The 15,914-nt window shown below is 32.1% G+C and overlaps 2 protein-coding genes across 2 annotated transcripts; both read left to right on the top strand.

The window, feature by feature from the left end:
* The first annotated feature begins 8,067 nt into the window (after window positions 1–8,067).
* Window positions 8,068–8,579, top strand: LOC149487693 (uncharacterized). The gene is made up of 2 exons (XM_089695953.1): window positions 8,068–8,307; window positions 8,508–8,579. The coding sequence occupies exons 1-2, from the start codon at window positions 8,068–8,070 to the stop codon at window positions 8,577–8,579; spliced, it is 312 nt and encodes a 103-aa protein (XP_089552079.1).
* Window positions 8,580–12,554: 3,975 nt separating this feature from the next.
* Window positions 12,555–14,584, top strand: LOC149487694 (uncharacterized). Its single transcript, XM_089695881.1, has 4 exons — window positions 12,555–12,582; window positions 12,778–13,225; window positions 13,599–13,729; window positions 14,457–14,584. The coding sequence occupies exons 1-4, from the start codon at window positions 12,555–12,557 to the stop codon at window positions 14,582–14,584; spliced, it is 735 nt and encodes a 244-aa protein (XP_089552007.1).
* The last annotated feature ends 1,330 nt before the right edge of the window (window positions 14,585–15,914 follow it).

Here is a 15,914-nt window from a genome sequence, read left to right on the forward strand (position 1 = left end):
ATTATACTGAATAAAGTAGCTAATTTATAAAATAGCCATTCCATATTATATAACGTTACTTGAAAGGTTTTATTTCATGGAGTTAGGTTAATTTGAATAGAATTTTAATTTATTTTTAGAAAAATGGAGTATTTCATAAACATGCATGCATTTTATAAACTGGCAACAATGCCAACGTTCAGAATTGTAGGTCGTCAGCAATCTAGTCTTCACTCCATAAAAAAAACTTACTGACCATTGACAATGTACTTGTTGAAAAAAGTGCGGGAATTTACAAAAAACAGGAGCAGCTGGAGCAGAGGATTGAATTTTAATTGATCATCTATACATAGGTAATTTATTTTATAGTTTATAAGTTTATTCCTTTGTAAATCTATATGGCGAAATACATTTTTATATACATAAGAAAATGCAAAAAAATTAGGTGTAGGTACCAATTCGCCGACCTCGGTGAATAAAATGATAACTGCCTTATAACTGCCATTACTATAGTTTTATTGTTATGCCTTTTTATTGTTATGCCTAAATCATTACGTAATGATCTATGCCATATTTGAAATTTTGAAACCTACGTAGCCAACAACAATTTTTTTTTTATATTTTTTCTCCTCTCCTCAAAGTTTTAAGATATTTCATACAACAATAATATTCACTGCTTTTCCCAGAACATATTCGTACTAAAAAAATATAGTATGTATTATGATAGTCGAAATGTTTTTTTTACTCTTTATGTGACAATAACTTTTACAAAAATATTAGTGGAAAACGAATCGGCGAAATAATGATGAACGCCTGCTAGATATGTATCATTTTATTAGTGTTCGCGATAATTGTTAAACCCGTGTTCACATAGCCGTTATATTTTTGCATTTTCTTATTTTTGGCGGAAATTTCTTGATTTTTTCTTTCTTAAGATCCTTCACCTTACTCTATCTATGAGGTAGCTACCCTGAAAATTTCATTTTATTATTCAGAAGGTTTCAATCAAAAAATTGAAATCTAAAAGTGGTAAGTGCAAAATTTTAATGCAAAAAAAATTAAACCAATTACAAGGTGTTTAACTACAATAAATTTTCAAAATGCCCCCCCTGTTGCTCACTGCAAGTGCGACATAACCGGAAAAAGTTATCTTTTAAACGTCTGAATGCCTTTTTATTATTTTAATGGTTTCTTCTGCTACTCTCGATTTCCGGGTTAATTCGTCCAAATTGCGGCATTCTCTCGAGTAGACGAGGTCTTTGAAGTATCTCCATACCAAAAAATGCCGGCGTAGTCAGATTTCATACATCAACACTTCAACTTTGAATGAATCCATCACGAATTTTATAGCCGTCCAGAAAACCGATTATTATCGAGATATCCAGAAAAAGATTTCTGGTATAACCGACTTAGAGACACTTGCAGCAAAATATAATTCGGATTGTTATAATTTTCTGAAAAATTCAATTCACCTCAGTAATGTTGAAAAGAAAATAATGCAGCAATGGAGCAAATATACAAGTACCTACATAGAAGAGAATGATGATTGCCAATTATTTACCATGCAAGAGTTGAAAAACGTCATCACTACAAAGCATATCCCGGTAGAAAACACTATTAAAAACGACTAATAGAACGCTTTCACGATGATATTATCATTTCAATTAAATATTTGATGTAGACAACAATGTAATTGTAATACATATATATTTAAATAAACAGATATTGTACTATTTTTTTTTTATTTTCATTAGTCGTAATTTATTACCTTATTTTTTTAAATGTTCTCAATAGAGTACGTTTAATTTATATAAATAAACTGGCCGAGAAATTCCATTGTACATAGCAGTTGTGGCTCCGCTCTCCCCTCCACGTTTTTCTACTGTTCGAGATCTCTACTGCTATTTTTATACACAGGCATCTTTGAAAAATATTCCTATATGTCTACTCAAGTAAGATTTTATAATCAATGGTAAGATTTATAATCCTCTAGATCCTACAAACGAGAAATCGCTAGGGCTAAATCCAGTTATATAGGTGCACTTGGCGATAGACTAGCGCGACTTCCTTCGGGAACACGGGCGTTTTGGTTCCTCGCCAAGGCCATCCAAGGTAACTTCTGTCGTTCATCCTTTCCACCTTTGCACAAGGACGAAGACCCATTCCGCTAAAGAGAAAGCCGAACTCTTGGGCGCTCTCTTTGCTTGGAACTCGACTCTTGATGACAGGGGAAAAACACCGCCACGCCGACCATCCCGCGGTGCAACCATTCAATGGCGGATATACGTTTCATACAACGTGCCGTTCAAAATGCTCTCTATTCCCTTGACATCCATAAGTCGACAAGGCCGGGGGGCGCCCTCTTTGCTTGGAACTCGACTCTTGATGACAGGGGAAAGACACCGCCGACCATCGCGCGGTGCAACTTTTCAATGGCGGATATACGTTTCATACAACGTGCCGTTCAAAATGCTCTCTTTTCCCTTGACATCCATAAGTCGACAGGGCCGGGGCAGCCGGCACTCAGCAGTCCGCGGTATAACAATGAGTACGGTGCCCGCGGTCCGCGCCATGTCCCAAACTACATGTACATTGTACCAAATTTCATAGAAATCGAACCAATTTAGTTGAGTTTGAGTTGTTTAAGCGTGAAGAAGAGAATCCTGACACATAGAATAGTTTTTATCCCGAGAACTCCACGGTAACGGGCAACGGCAACTATGTGGGTTTCCCTTCGACTAGATACGAAGCCGCGGGAGGAAAGCTATTATATAAATGTAAAAAAAGAAAACATTTTATATTCATAATAATATAACACGGTGTGTTTCGTTTAATTGACTAGATATTTTCTGTTAGAAAAAATGTTACAGCTTAGTAAATTTTATGAACCATATTTTTTATGTCCCTTTTGCCGATTAATGTAGGTGAAACATAAAATTATTTTTACAAGCTTTTTTTGTATCACTGCTTTTATGGGACATGCCTCATTTCTGTGTTGCTTTCGCTTAATAGACCGTGTAGAATAAGGTAATTTTCTTGCGTAATAAAGGTTTAATTTTAACCTTTATAGGTGACTTATATTTATACAAATAAGAGCAAGACCAATAAAAGAAAATATTGATATCTATACTACTTAATATTATAAAGCTGAAGAGTTTGTTTGTTTGAACGCGCTAATCTCGGGAACTACTGGTCCGATTTGAAAAACTCTTTCGGTGTTAGATAGCCCATTTATGAAGGTTATAGGCTATATATTATCATCACGCTACGACCAACAGGAGTGGAGCCACGGGGGTGAAACCGCGCGGAGCAGCTAGTAAAAGATAATTTTGAAATTCATCACGTAACGTTTGACTTGAATTACCTAATTGTTTAAGTTTCCAGAACAATGTATAGTAGTGACAATTTTTATTTATAATCTTCCGATTCAATATCAATATAATCAGTAAAATGTCAGAACTAAATTTATATATGTACCTATAACCTACATACCTGAAACCTGTAATACCCGAAGTATTAGGTATTAATTACCCTTTCAAATAGAACTTCGTTATTTTTAAAGTATTTCTATGAGGCACATGTTCAATGCTAATCATGGTAAAATATTTAGGTTCGCTGCAGACAATGCGGATTTACTTTTCAGTTTTTACATCTAATTGGTAGAAAGGTACCTATATAGGTACCTTCTTATATAAGAAGAATAAATAGAGAGAAGCAATGTTTATGGATGTATTATTATAATTTATTACTATTGCTTTACTACCGAGAGGGTACGTTATAAATTATTCAATATGTAATTTCAATGTAACCACGTCGTAGAATTGCTTTCTGAGTTTGAGTTTAGATTTAGTTAAATTCGGGTAGACGTCTGTGGTTTGTTTTCCTTAGATGGACATCGCTTTAGAATGATTTAGTAGGCTATAGGCAGACATGGTCACGGATGAATTCTACACATACCCGTGGCCCTGTCGCTGATGCGGCTTGACGGAACACAGTGGGGTTTTGGTCGGTAGGAATCCGACATAACCCACGGCCTCTTCCCCGGAGGCCGTGGGTATCTATGCAAGATTTCCCCACTAAAAAAAAAAAAAAAAAAAAAAAAAAAAAAAAAAAAAAAAAAAAAAGGCTATAGGCAGACATGTACCTGATCTTGTCTGTATTACCATAATTTATGTTTCAAAATCTAAATCAGAGCATAAATATCAATGTTTGGTTAAAGAACCAAAGGGTTTTGATGATATAATGCAAGATTATATATAAAGTGATAATGCCTTGAAAGTAGGCAGTTGGTCCAAAAAAGCGACTATAATAAAAATAATCCATATAAATGAGTTGGGTTGAACAATGAACATACCTATTATCATTTACACTTTTTAAATATTGGTAATTGTGTCCCCATACGCTTGTGTAGGGTGATTAGATTAAGCAGTGTACTCAGGTACGAATAAAAAACATTTTTTTTTATGAAGAGGAATTGATTCTTTTCATAAAGTATTTTTCCAAATAGATGATGAATTCGATTATAGAATTCGATTTATTATACTAACTTATATACTTATTTAATTATTCATTTCTACGAATAATTAAATTTTTCTATTGTCTATGTAATTACTACATAGAGGTTATATCAAAATTGCCTATAGATTTGCCTCTCCAATCTCAATACACGAAATAGCTTTTTCATTTTTATTAGTCTTGCTACACGAAAGATTCGGGTTGAATTAAATCTTGACATTTTACTAAAATCCAAACAATGGTGCTAGTAATTTCAAGATGAAATTCTTACCAAAAGTCTCTAGCGAAAGTAAGTAAGCAAGTGCAACGTCGTTAATAGGAATTGCTAAGGATCGCAGAGCGTGTCTAAGTACTTTGATTGATGAGCTACCCACCACCCTCTAATCTCGTCTAATCTCGAAACTTAAACTATTTCAGGACAACGCTTGATAATTTCTTATTACCTACACCTTGCTAACTGAAAATAATATCACAATAGAAGGCATTAAATTACTTTTAATAACTTCTATCTGTCGAATAATATGATCAAAATGTGTTGTTATAGAAAATAAACATAAGAAGTCTTAAATAGTCTTCATGTCTTTTTTTTTGATAATTGATATTAGGTACTTATCGTGTAATAAATCTCATAAAAATATTACCCACATCATAATTATATTTATAATTGGTCCATTGAAAAGTTACATTTGGGGTCGCATTTTTTAGAGGACGCAATTTTATTTTTTTGATGTGTAGGGGGGGTCAGTGTGAAGCTATCACCAAGTTTGTGGGGTCGCCACCCTTGTCCCACGGCCGCCATCTTGAAAATAGCGGTTGGAATGGTTTTTACGATATATCACTTAAACTATTTATCTGATAATAAAACAATTGTAACATTACTTGTTGCAAATTAAATTCTCTACAACTTTGATTCAGTAACTTTTTGTCGTAGAACTATAAATAAAAAAGTTATAAGCGAAAATGTTCAGAAATTAGAGATGTTTATATTTTTCAATAAAACTTTTTTTTTATAAGTTTACGAAGAAATTATATCAGACCATTTTTGTAGATTGTTTTTCGTAGAACAACTTTTATTTACAACATTTTTTCATTAAGTAAATAGCTAAGGTTTTACAGCCATCTGAAGTGAGTACTATTTTAAGTACTCTTTACTATACAGAATACGATATATTATGTGTGTACTAATAATAATTTGTCACCAGTAATTATTTTATTTTTGTTATAATAATATTTTTAATAATTAATTTTACAATATTATTAATAATTAACTATTGAATCTTTTCCCCACAACCCAGGAGGTAGAGTCTGGAAGTGCGTTTTTTTTTACGTCGAAAAGCAGGGCTGAAATGTTCTGCAGTGTGCTTCCATTGTTGTAGAGTCTGGGAAAAGAGCCAATAGCCAATTTATTATGTATAGTTACTACTGAAAAATAGTACTCACTTCTGAGCGCTGTAAAACCTTAGCTATTGACGTAATGAAAAAATGTTGTATATAAAAGTTGTTCCTCGAAAAACAATCTACAAAAATAGTCTTATATCATTTCTTCGTAAAATGATAAAAAAAAGTTTTATTGAAAAATATAAATAACTCTAATTTCTGAACATTTTCGCTTATAACTTTTTTATTTATAGTTCTACGACAAAAAGTTACTGAATCAAAGTTGTAGAGAATTTAATTTGCAACAAATAATGTTACAATTGTTTTATTATCAGATAAATAGTTTAAGAGATATATCGTTAAAACCATTTCAACCGCTATTTTCAAGATGGCGGCCATGGGACAAGGGTGGCGACCCCACAAACTTGGTTTTAGCTTCACACTGACCCCCCCTACACATCAAAAAAATAAAATTGCGTCCTCTAAAAAACTCAAGGTCAGGCCTAAAAAATGTAACATTTCAATGGATCAAATTACAGAATCAGTAATTCTATAATTATAACACCTACAATCTACATACTTATAACAATTTTAATATTGTATGTCAATACAATGATATTAAAGTAATTATTAAAGCTTGCTTAATCCAAAGAAAAAATATTAAATGCTTTGAAATTTGGTCAGCGTAAGTTTTTAATTACCGGATTTAGCTGGATTACAGCGGCAGACGGCTTAATGTTCCTTCTTTGTGACCAAATCCGTCTCAGTTATTCCTCACTAAACTAAAGTGAATATTTCGCGATACTGTAGTAAGGCTGCATTTTAAAATTTTGATGATTCATGCAGCAGTCTTTTGTGTTAATAACGTTTTAATGAAAGTTTAAAGGTTTTTTAAACTCATTTTCTAAGCATTCAAATTATTCAAATCATAGAAAATGTAATTTAACTAAAAGGCATGCCTTGGTTTTTGTGGTTCTATTTCTCATAGTCTGCGGTTTATATTTTTTAAGGTACAGTTAATGTTATTACTTATCTACTCAAATAACCGGTTTTAGGGTTCCGTACCCAAAGGGTAAAACCCTATTACCTATTACAGTGAAACTTGGTTAAGTGGGACCTGGATAAGTGAGAAACCTCCATAACTGGAACTCATGCTAAGGTCCCAACACTTTGGCACTGAATTACCTCTGTTAGTGGGAGGAGGTATACCTCTATATCTGGGATTTGTTCTTTCGATTTATCATCATAGTTACCTCTATAACTGAGACAGCAAGTAAATTGTATATGCATAAACCTCTGTAACTGAGATAACATTGTTTATTTACTTATTCTTATTCTACTCACAAATTCCACAAGTAAATCCAAGTACGTAAGTACTAATTTTGAGCTTCAATTACCTTCAGTTTTAGTTTCGCTTTACTATCATACAGATGTTTATTTGAAAAATTTCAAATTATTATTGGAACCGTAACGTAAATGAGACAGATATTTATTTATGCCTGTATATCTGAGACACTGGGTAAGTGGAATACCTCTATAAGTGAAACGACATTGCCGGTCCCTTGATGTCTCACTAAACCAGGTTTCACTGTACCTACTATCCTATTACTGAGACTTCGTTGTCTGTCTGTCTGTCTCCAGGCTGTATCTCATAAACCGTGATAGCTAGAAAGCTGAAATTTTCACAAATGATGTATTTTCATTGCTGCTAATACTAAAAATTCAAAAAAGTAAAATATTAAGGGGGGTCCCCATAGTACGGAACCCTTCGCGCGCGAGTCCGACTGGCGCTTGGCCGGGTTTTTGAAGTTAACGTACGACTCTACAGGAATATAAGGTTATAATTATAAAATATAACTAGATTATAACTTGTCACAGTCTTTTAGGTTCCTTGATTCTATTATTTGCTTAAAAATATTAAGTAGATGTTTTTGCATTAGGTAATTACGCGCAAAACAAAGTAATTAGTTAAGAGCTGTTTACGCACCTAGTAAATGATCGAGCTACCTCGTCCATTGTTGTAGGTAATTATCAATTTATGTTTCTACGAAAGACTTATTTTTAATTTTTATAATGTTAATCCGTTTAGGATTAGTAATTAGTTGTTCGAATTTTTCCAATAATTAAATGGGGTAGTACCTATATTAGATCATTGAAGCTAGTTTAGTTCAGTATTTATTGGACAGTTAGTGAATGATGGTGAATTTAAAGGAAGACAGAGAAGGGGCTTCTAGTCCAATGATGCCACGTAGTCACCATAATTGGGGATCGAGATTCGGTCGGAAACGAGAAGTAAAAAAACAAGAACCTCGACACAGCCTCCTCGAATTGGAGGAACAGGCTCAAACAACAGTGCGGTTAATGGAGAAACATGGATCGAAGTCTGAAAATAATTATTATAAAGCTATGGATCTTCTGCGTTTGCAATACAATTTGGTAAATCTTTATCCTACACTTTGCTACACTCTTGCTACATTTACTTACAGGCAAGATAGACATTGTAGGTATATATATCGGTATATACAATGTATATTTTGCCTATAAATTAATGAAAATGAACTGAATAAATTGCTTGATGAAACAAGAACATTCCAGGATAAGCGAATTTTAATTAAACTTAAACGTTTCTTTTTCAGAATTTTATTGTTGTGTGCGAGAAATGCCACGGACCACATCTTAACGACGAAATATTGGCTCCAGAGAGATAAATTAGCAATGTAAAAACAAATATATGTTATAAATTATTACATAAAAATACGTAGGTAACTTTGTATGATTGAAAATATTGTTCATTTTAAATGATAGATCTACAGAAACTTTTATAGAAATATTCAATTAGATAATATTATTTATCATGTTAAAGCTTTTTTAAAGTGTATATATTATTAATAATAATTAATTTATATGTATAGTGTATATTATTAAGAAAAATGTAATTTAAGTAACCATATTTTTAAATTTTTATATGACTAAAATTTTCAATGAAATTGCAACATTATTTCAGTATATTTATGTGTCTTAATTATTCATTCGCACCTCAAACGTAATTGTAACTGAAGTTGCTTGCTAAGTTGCTTACACCGATGTATATCAATACACCCGAAATGAAAGGAATTGCGCCATTCTAATTTAAACTACCTGTCTGATAAATTTTACTTTTCGTTTTGTATATAAGATATGAAAGATCCTAGACCTTATTTTTGTAATACCTAGTATGTACTAACAAAAGAGGTCAAAGTTACGAGTTTCTAATATAGGTAGATATCGTATGAGAATAATAATTAAACGTAGTAAATAGTAGACTCAAACTGTTTGATACGCTATTTTGAATTCTCAAAATCCTACGAAGTAAAGAATTATTTTTAATTAATCAACCTCTACAATAACTTGGACAGAATATCTATAACTTCAAGGGATTTCATAAAGCTATAAAATATTTATGTACCCAACTACACAAACTACAAAGTCTGGCGGCTTCAGGTATAAATGGTGTATTTAGTTGAATGGAAACTTGATTCAAAGTCGTTACGTAGAGAACAATTTCAGGAACAGCTGTTGCGCAATTTTTTTGCGCTTCGTAATGGCAATTAGAGTCATATTGAACGATTTTATAGCTCCCTATAGTAAGGAGTTTTTAATTACACAGTACACTGTTTTAAATCTATTGTACTCATTATCTAGAAATAACGAAAACGTTTTTAAACTGTGCTTTTTATTTAAACACAAAATTTAATTTGATCACTTTTGTTGTTGGTCCCAGCCCCAGGACAATAATTAACAATTCTATTGAAATTTTGCCTTTTTTAATTAGACTCAGGGATTATTGCATATTCTATCAAACAGTGAAATAATTTTTGATAATGGTTTAGTAGTTCCTGAGATTAGCGCTTTCAAATTAACAAATTTCTCAGCTTTATATTATTATTAGCACTTACTACTCATCCATACTTAATATTATAAATGCGAATGTAACTTTGTCTGTCTGTATGTTACTCAATCACGCCTTAACTACTGAACCAATTTGCATGAAATTTGGTATAGAGATATGTATTTTGATACCCGAGATTAAGGACATAGGATAGGTTTTATCCCGGAAATCCTACGGGAACGGGTTTTTCTTTGAAAACGCGGGCGAAGCCGCGGGCGAAAAGCTAGTATAATATAATTTGAAAGTGTAAGGTGGCGTAATTTTCAAATTATTTTCACAATTAAGTACAGAGAGCGATAAAAAATGTGGCTCCAATCAGTCGCGTCCTACAATATTACAGCGCGGCGGAATGCTTCATAGATGGTGCCATTACGAGTGGAACGTAGGAAATTAACTGGTAGCGTGGTGTTAATCTGAGGAAGCAATATACGAGAGGCTCGGCGACGCATTTCTTAATTACAGCAAATCCAACTCAGCTTTAGATTAAGTGATTTCCGATCAGGAAGTGACCTTAGCGCATACTAATTTAATTCAAGCTCGTCTTAGATAGATAGGTGTGTAATTTTGTATGTAATAATTTAATTAATCGAGTTCTAACGACGGAATTACATATATAACTATAATGTAAAATACCTAGAGATAATATCTTCAAATATGGTAGAGCTTTTATTTAAAAAGCAAAATATAAAAAAGCAATCTCTAGTCATACTCTAGGTAGAAATTATTTTATTTATTAAATAGGGAGGCGCTCACTTGAAAATAAAGCACCACTACATATATGTATAAACTTTTTTAGTTACCAACCCGTTTCAGGCCCTTTGACCTGAAATAATAAATAATTTGGAAAATCCAAAAGTGCACGCCTCATAATTTATTTTTAATAAATATTTATTAATTATTATTTTTGTTTATTTAATAACAATTAAACCACATCGAATCAGACCCTGAAAAATGAAAGGGTTCTATTCCTGAGCATACTCAAGCGTAAGAGAAAAAAAAAGACTCGATTAGTAAAGTATTTCGGTCGCTATCGTGTTAACAAGAAAAAGGATCCGCACATACAGACACACGGACGTCCAAGACAGAACTTTTTTAAACTGTTTTTTAACTAGTTTAAATAACAAAAATGACATCAAAAATATCATGAACGTTAAAAATAGTGTTTTTTCTTAATATGTGTGTGTATGTATTATCTTACAAGTGCAATGTATGATACATAAAGACATTTTAAGTTTGAAAAATCAGATGTTTTGCGCGAAGTGACAGTAGTACCCACCTCAACGCTTCGCTTATGAGGCGTGCAATAAAGTATCTACACTCTACAGCCAAGAATAATGTAGTCAAGTGATATTTTTATAAATTGAATGAAATATGTATAAACAAAAGTGCATAATTCCAACCCTAAAGTGGTTTCAGTGTGGACGAATAAATTAAATTCAACTCTGTGTCGAACATATTGTTGTATAATTAATTGCAGGCAAGTTTTCCGTGCCGAAGGTTCGTTAGGTCAAATATATTCTAAAAGCCATTAAACACACACGCAAGGCGCTTGGGTTTGCTGTCACTAATATTTTGCTTTGCATAAAAAATAAATTTATAAGTTGCTTTATATGCTGGAAAAAGTATTTGCACAAAGAGGCACATAAATAGCCTTAATATGTTAGTAGGTAGGTAGGTAGGAAATAACACAAGGGTCTCGGTTGAAGTTTGATAATGTTGACGCAGAACATTATCAGCTTACTATTCTCGGTATTATTATAGATAGAGCCCAGAGGAAATGAAATATATGAAATATTGACAACACGGTATTTTAAAAATCTTACGTTGTAGGTAAGTATGTAGAAATTGTAGATGTCTGTTAAGTACAGTGCCTGTGTTTGAATTCATGTACATCATTTACGTTGGAAGGATCCCCGTTCAAGTCCCGAGTGAGTTGCTTGTATTTCAATTTTGTGAAAAAACCTGCATTGCAGGTCGTTTATATATAAGATGATAAAAAGAAGGTCCACCCTTAGAACGCCTGCTTTATAATGCTATGTAAACGAAAATATGCATCCAGAATGCTGTAGTTTGTATAATTTTAAAACTGTTTAATATAACCGTCAAACTCTATTCATTTTAAAATATAAAAGTAGAGCGATAATGCGTTAATAATAATGTAATCAAGAATGCACTTAATAGGATTCAAATGTTTTTAGATATATATTTTATCAAGTGACATAATCCCAATATAGGGATTATGTTAGATACACGAGTTACTCTAAGAAAGACTAAATGGAAGTTATCAATAAAATACAATTAAATTCAATACAATTTCACCTTTTTCATTGATGACCTGACTTCGAAGCGAAATCACACTGCTTCATCTTTTAATAACTTAAGAATAAGCACATAATATGTTATAGAAATATGATACTAAAATAAAATAAAAGACTCAACTAAAGTTATATAATTATATACAAGTTTCTTTAAGTTTGTTAAATCTTTCTAAAATAAACTTACCTATGGGCTGAATTTCAGACTACCTAAGTTTATGGAATTTAAAATTTTAGGAACAGAAAGACTACCTACCGTTGATTTTTACATAGGTAATATAACGAAATCACGTTTTTCATGAACAAATGTACCGATTTAACGTGTTTTATATTCTAAATCTGATAAGCATAAATGGAAATTGAAAATTGGCGTGTCGATAACGTTTTAAGCATCGTGAGTTTTTATCAGCTATCGAATATAGTTTGAAATACAGCACAGAATGCGTAGTTATATAACGAGGTTATTAGGTGAGTTTGAAGGATTCAAATTGAATAACATATTTTCATTCGAAAAATTACGTAAATTGATTACTTGATAAATTGTACTTTCTCTATAATCATTTAGATATAATAATGTAATTTTATTTTATAGAATAACATAATAATCATCTAAAGCTAACATTCTACATAATTATCTAAGTAATACCAGCAAAATTATTTCAGTGGTGGATTTATTACTCATCACACAAAAAGCGCACAGCTTCCAGATACGTGATGCCGATTTAAATCGGATTTTAGATTACTTGCGAGAGGACAAATATGAAGAAAGCAATAAAAGTAATTTGGAAAGTAAGGAAAGCGAACCCGCTATTCCAAGCTTAAGTAGAGGACTAAGCGGTGTTTATCGAACATCTCAATATAGTAACGACGATAGGGAAAGTAGGACCTTGCGTGATATCACTGATATCGAGCCGAATTTGGAAGATTTAGCAAAAATTTTATCCCAAAAATCACAACCAATAAATACACGTTTACCTACATTTGATCGAGAGGCTTCTGTTTCCAAATACAATGACGGAGGGAACAATGCTCATGATTATTCAAAAGTATACTTGGTTTTGGATCCCCGAGCAAAAATTAATAATGCGGATTTGAAAAGCATAGGCGATATGTAAGTATTCAAGCTTGAGCGCGTGCAAAAGATTCGTAATTAAAAAATCAACTTTTTCACCCATTTACACATCGTTAGTATGCCATTGAGGCGTTTTGCCTTGGATGCCTGCAGGCATATCAAAGTAGGGAGCTTTTAAAAAATATAAAACCACTTTTAACAATGTGCATTCAATTTTAAAATATTTTAATAAGTATTTGTTTACTATTGCATGGAGTAGAGACAAAAACATTTTTTTTGGGCACAATAGACGTGTTACCAAGAAGTAAATTGACTAATAGTGTTACTTTATGACTAAGCTTTTAACCGCCGTTATTAGTAATTTCCCCTCTCGGTCGCATGTTTCTTATGTTCATTATTGTAATTATTTAAGAGTATCGTCACTTCTATCTGGTAAAGGAAAAATGAATAAAAACCCAAAACCTAAAAAGCAGCAACGTTATAAAGGATTTGCTGTAATCGATGATTTTTTGGCAAGACGAAGAATTAGAGATTCCAATGAGAGTAAGACATTGTAATTTACTTATAACAAGTATTACAATTATTAATGAGCTAATAGTTGACATAGCTCACAAGGTTAATTCGTATTCATAATGAAATTTATATTGTATTTTCTTTTTTTATTTGAAACTAGCTTTCCGCCCGCGGCTTCGCCCGCGTTTTCAAAAAAAAACCCGTTCCCGTAGGATTTCCGGGATAAAACCTATCCTATGTCCTTTCTCGGGTATCAAAATATCTCCATACCAAATTTCATGCAAATTGGTTCAGTAGTTAAGGCGTGATTGAGTAACAGACAGACAGACAGACAGAGTTACTTTCGCATTTATAATATTAAAGTATGGATGAACATGAAAACATAATATTATATTTTATGTTTTCATGTTCATTTCAGTATCTAGAAGGTTTTCTGGCTAGCTTAAATTGATGCTTGTTAATTTTCAATCTTAATATATATAAATCTCGTGTCACAATGTTTGTCCTCAATGGACTCCTAAACCACTTAACCGATTATAATAAAATTCGCACACCATGTGCAGTTCGATCCAACTTGAGAGATAGGATAGTTTAAACATGTAGGTACCACGGGCGAAGCCGGGGCGGACCACTAGTTATTTTATAATAATAATAACAACTACCATCATCATCAAGGGAATCATTATCGTTGTGTTTGTGCTATTTGTGATATTACTACAAGGGTATAATAATATATTATACAAACATTTTTCTTCAGAATTTTCAAAGGATTCAATTGAACGTGATTACAAGCAGAAAAGAGCGAGGAATGATTACAGCGGAGGCTCTGGGCGCACTGCGATACCATATATAGGACATCGAGCTGATATTTATGAAAGAGAATAATTTGTGTTAGATAACATGAAATAATAAACGGGATTCTTATTAGAAATTGTGTTTTCGATATCCTACATAAGAATTGTTAGAGTGAGGTTATATAATTGTTATAGGTAAAAGAGGTTTCCTAGTTTCTAAAACAGAATCTAGACTACAAATTTATGTTTTCATTAATTTGTATCTGAAATCAGTAAGAATTTTCAGTGAAAATTAAATCGTTATTGATATGAATATAATATAGCATCGGCCAACGACACAATGACCTTTGTCCTTTGGAGTGAAATGCAGCAGATTGTACACAACAAAAAGAGAGTCGATTTTATTCAAAGTTAAATTTATTTTGTTGCTCTTAAGAATAGTTCGTTGGGTGCAAGAGATGTTTTTTTATTCTTACCTTCAGTTTCAAAGGATAGACCACCTCCATTTGTTTTGCAGGTTTTTTAAAAGTTATTTTTCTAAGATTATTTGCTAAATTCAGGACAATTTTGCTATACAAGTTGGCGTTATGTATAGAAGGTTAATAAAATCAAACAACACATTGTCTTAGATAATTTACTAATGCATACTTTTCTATACGTTAAGATACAAGTATATCACAGTCATCACTTTACCAAGTGCTTCAATATAAATAATCCTGTATTACATTAAAGTACTTACAAGTAATAAGAATATATAATTATATTGTTTCTCTAGTTACAATATTGACTAGTAATTATGGTTGAACTACTAATGATATGAATGATTTGTGAAAATATGTTTGTTTTAAAGTTCTGGTGCCGTGTAGGTACTCATGAAGTAAATGAATTTACATAAATGTGAATCACAAAATAGCTAGAATAGCCAGTTAAAAAATTAATTTTTACAATAAATCGTTAATGAAAATCAATCTTGAGTAATATTTTATTCAGGATACTGATTTATAGAGGTAGGTACGCATATTATATAGGTAACATATAATATATTGTAAGAAAAATATCCCTTTCCGTGCGTTTAAAATCTTCATGGCTTTTATGAGTATAATTAATAACGTTGAATTTTAAATGGGGAATAATAAAACGAGCGACTGAAAATAAAGTAAGCGACTGATTATGAGATACTGATTTAATAACTTGAGCGGTATGAATTTGAGTAATCGACAAATAAACTAAACAAGCAACGAAAATTAGTTGATAATAAAATACAGATTGAGCGTACTAAAGGAGGATTGTGATTAATCCATTTGATATATTAGAATTCTAACTGTGTAATTACATTACTATATGAGCGACTAAATTACTAGTTGAGCGAATAGATTACTAAGTGAGCGACTAAATTACGCTCATCTAGAGTGACTAAAAAC

The sequence above is a fragment of the Colias philodice genome, chromosome 6, assembly GCF_061535455.1.
Source record: "Colias philodice isolate Cphi_HAF_F1 chromosome 6, ilColPhil1 Martin Lab GWU primary, whole genome shotgun sequence".
NCBI classification, from domain to species: Eukaryota; Metazoa; Arthropoda; class Insecta; order Lepidoptera; family Pieridae; genus Colias; species Colias philodice.

Bases quoted from the DNA above. Each gene is read 5' to 3' on its own strand.
- LOC149487693 (XM_089695953.1), top strand. From the start codon at position 8,068: ATGGTGAATTTAAAGGAAGACAGAGAAGGGGCTTCTAGTCCAATGATG. The intron at 8,308-8,507 runs GTAAATCTTTAT...TTTCTTTTTCAG, and splicing joins TGCGTTTGCAATACAATTTG to AATTTTATTGTTGTGTGCGA.
- LOC149487694 (XM_089695881.1), top strand. From the start codon at position 12,555: ATGCGTAGTTATATAACGAGGTTATTAG. The intron at 12,583-12,777 runs GTGAGTTTGAAG...AAATTATTTCAG, and splicing joins TTATATAACGAGGTTATTAG to TGGTGGATTTATTACTCATC. The intron at 13,226-13,598 runs GTAAGTATTCAA...TAATTATTTAAG, and splicing joins TTGAAAAGCATAGGCGATAT to AGTATCGTCACTTCTATCTG.